At 39.9% G+C, this 3,297-nt stretch overlaps 1 protein-coding gene across 1 annotated transcript in view; it reads right to left on the bottom strand.

Moving 5' to 3' along the window:
* Positions 1-1,822: 1,822 nt before the first annotated feature.
* The window catches only part of LOC107103701 (stonustoxin subunit beta-like), a 34,333-nt gene continuing 32,858 nt past the window's right edge, over positions 1,823-3,297 (bottom strand). Inside the window, exons 5-6 of the mRNA XM_015403500.1 lie at positions 3,254-3,297; positions 1,823-3,105 (exon numbers count right to left, since the gene is read on the bottom strand). Of these exons, the coding sequence (XP_015258986.1) occupies positions 2,579-3,105; positions 3,254-3,297 (571 nt within the window). The 3' untranslated portion in view covers positions 1,823-2,578. The remainder of the gene's footprint in view (positions 3,106-3,253) is intronic.

Genomic DNA, 3,297 nt, shown 5'->3' with positions numbered 1-3,297 from the left:
ACGAAGGTCCAACACTGTCAGCAGTTCTGGTTCTGATTCACTTGGATTTTTTCTGTTAAGTCATGAAATACATAAAATATCTGCAAATAGGTCAATTTATGATCTATTAAAACATTTATCTTCACTTGCTGGGGAAACAACAAAAATATATTTTGAAAAAATTTAAAAACAAGGAAATACATTTTTATATGAAATTATAATATTTGGTTTTTAGTTTTTATAACACTTAAAACATGTTAAATTACTAATAATATGCAGAACTTATCCTAATATTTTTTCCTTCTTTTATTCTATTTGCATCAACAGCAACATTCCTGATTCCAGGAAATAATCATCATAATGACACCATGCAGCTTGTTTTTCATGTTTTTATTAAATTTTTATTTTTGGTTTCCAAAAATATCTGAGTGAGGTGTGGCACAGCAGCATAAATACACATGAAGAACCAGAACCAACAGGTTCTATTCAGAAAGCTGCACCGACCCAAACAAATGTCACATGATCCAAAGAGCTGCAACAGTGACAATGTTTAAAGTTCCTGTAGAACCGCTGCAGAGCAACAACAGAACTCCACTTGAACAGATTTACACTGAGTTCATCAAACGCCTCAGAACCCGATAGACAGGAAGAAGCATCCAGAACCACTGGGTCAGGGTTCCAGCCCAACACTCTGCTGAGTCTGAACCCAGCAGATTGGAGCGCCTACCTCCTGTTCCTAGCTCCTGTTCCTTCATCTTGAATGGTCAGGACACTACTGAGGAAAGAAAAGGAAGGAAAAGGAAACCAAAGTTAGCCCAAGGGGTTCTGATCAGGTCGAACTGAAACAAAGAGAGGGTTAGCTCATGATGTAGCAGTTAGCTTCGGCAAACTGGACTTGTTCGGTCCATGTAGTGAGCATTAACATTCGGTAAAACCTTTAAAACCATCAGCAGTTGAATCAGAAACCTTATTTCAAATAAAAACACCAACACGACTATCTATTCTATCGAATTCACCCAAGCAGAGCACTTATTAAGCATCAGATGGAAAGGAGGGGGGAGTATACGGTTACTGTTTTGGTTCAGTGGAGTGAAGGCCTTCAGCTCGGTCCAGTTTTCTGAAGACCCATCTTTGATCCAGTCTATTCGTCCAACAGCAGCTCAAAGAGATTTGGCAAGGGGGTTAATTTTATAACTCATGGAAACACGGGAAATCTCCCGTTTTATTTACAGTGGTTAGCTCATAGCCACAGCCTGTAGCAGCTCCTCTGTGCTACTCCATCTCAGGCAGTCACGGTCTGGCGGCTTCTAATGACTCCTTCTGCGAACAGCGATTGGGGCCACGTTTTTAAGAGGTTAGCAGAGCTGCATTAGCTAACCTTTGTCTTTGCTGCGGCAAGATTCAGGATACACTGTGTTCAACTCTGTTTGAATCACAGAAAGAATACAAACACTGCGTTCAGCTCCTTCTGAATTGCAGTAAAAAGGGAGTTTGACTCTGTCAAGCAAGCACAGACTTTTCCAGAGGGACTTGGTTGCTACTTAGTGTAGCCTTCAGCTGGAAGCGCTTTTGTCTAGCCTATTAATGGCACAGAGCCACCGGCAAAATGGAAGCTAGCTTTTTTTTAAACCTACGGCGGAGGGGTGTGTCTTCAGAGGGGCTTAGTTCTGGTTACATCAGCGACAATGGATTACAACAATTTAAAATCACGTTTCCAATAAAATGCAGAGACTTTAAGGAGACAAAGAGAGATTAAAAACACTTCTGAACAAAGAGATAATTTACAGAATCCTGATTTATTTAGTCAAATATTGGTATTTGATACAGAATTAAAATACTTCATTACAAAAACATTTCATCGCTAACTCATACAAAAAACTGGTCATAAAATAGATTAAAAAGAATTGAAGGTCCAACTATGAGTTTTGTTATAATGAATTTTACATTTATTGTTATTTTTTATTCAAAATAAAATTCAGAAAACTGGCAGAAAATGCTGTCATATTCTCCAATATTTCTATCATCTACAGTTCAGCCACAGGTCGTCTGGAATAATTCTTCTTTTAGGAACAGTCTCAATCCTATTGGAAACTCATCTGGCTTATTAAAACATAGCAGATAACTCTGAGGAACTGACGAACTAGCAGGAGAGTTCAAACTGCAGCTTCACTCACGTCATCATTTTTTATTACTAATCAGTTGCAGAAACCCTGAACTTCACAGCCCACAAATCCTGATGCGTCAGCCTGTTTATCTGGGTCTAATGAACAAAACTGTTCAGATCAGAGGAATAAAAACTACATAAGAGACACAAACAAGAAACCGGACAAAAAAGACTGGAGATAGAAAATTTTAAACTTCTTCTGATGGTGAGATTAAAACCCAGGATTAAACATTTACTGGATCTACCGGAAACAGAATCAAACCTTTGGATGGAACAATTCCAGCTTCCATCTTTAAAGGACTGGAAGAGGAAAAAGTTTACCAGGAATCTTTTCCAGAAGTTTTAGAAAGAAACCGACTGAAAATGAAAATGTTTCTGAGAGAAAGAGAGAGACATGTAGAGACCGAACTGTTCAACGGTGGAGCCTCTTTAGAGTTAACACAAAAACACTGAGGAATCAGAACCGACCCAGAATCCCGGGTAAAGTGGTTCAGTGAATGTGGTGTTGAAGGTGTAGAGGTGGATCAGTGAGTCAGAGGAGACTCTGTAGAAGGACAGAATGCCAGCAGGATGGTCCACATACACTGCTACTCTGTTAGAGACAGAGGAGGAGAAGGCGGAGGAGATGTCTGTTCTCTTCTTATTGTGACAGACAGAGTAACCATCGTAGCATTCCAGACTCCAGGAATGATCATTATAACCAAACAAACAGTCATTACTGCCTCCTTTCCTACTTATTCTTCTGTAACTCACTGATGTAAAAACTGTTCCTTTCCACTCGACCTCCCAGTAACAGCGACCAGTCAGACCATCACTACACAGCAGCTGATACCAGCCATCAAATCTGTCTGGATGATCGGGATATGACTGAAGCTCCTCCACACGTGTCACCTTCCTGTTGTCTTCAGACAGTTTCAGTTTTCTGTTCACTGTGTTTGTGTCGATCGTGAGCTGACAGGAATCTGATGGAGAGAACAAACACAACACAGCTGCAGTTATTGATCATTTATTGATGCTTTGATGATGACTCCTGAATGAGTGATGGGCAGTTTGAAGATGGTTTAATGTGAGCTGCTTTCTTTTTATGAATCCAATGAAAATTACACTTACACTTCCCCAGTCCTGGTTTCAACCATCGGACTCCATCAGGTTCC

The sequence above is a fragment of the Cyprinodon variegatus genome, unplaced genomic scaffold (assembly GCF_000732505.1).
Source record: "Cyprinodon variegatus isolate N-32 unplaced genomic scaffold, C_variegatus-1.0 Scaffold1507, whole genome shotgun sequence".
NCBI lineage: Eukaryota > Metazoa > Chordata > Actinopteri > Cyprinodontiformes > Cyprinodontidae > Cyprinodon > Cyprinodon variegatus.
The sequence above is the reverse complement of the archived record's forward strand: the minus strand, read 5'-3'. Positions and strand labels throughout refer to the sequence as shown.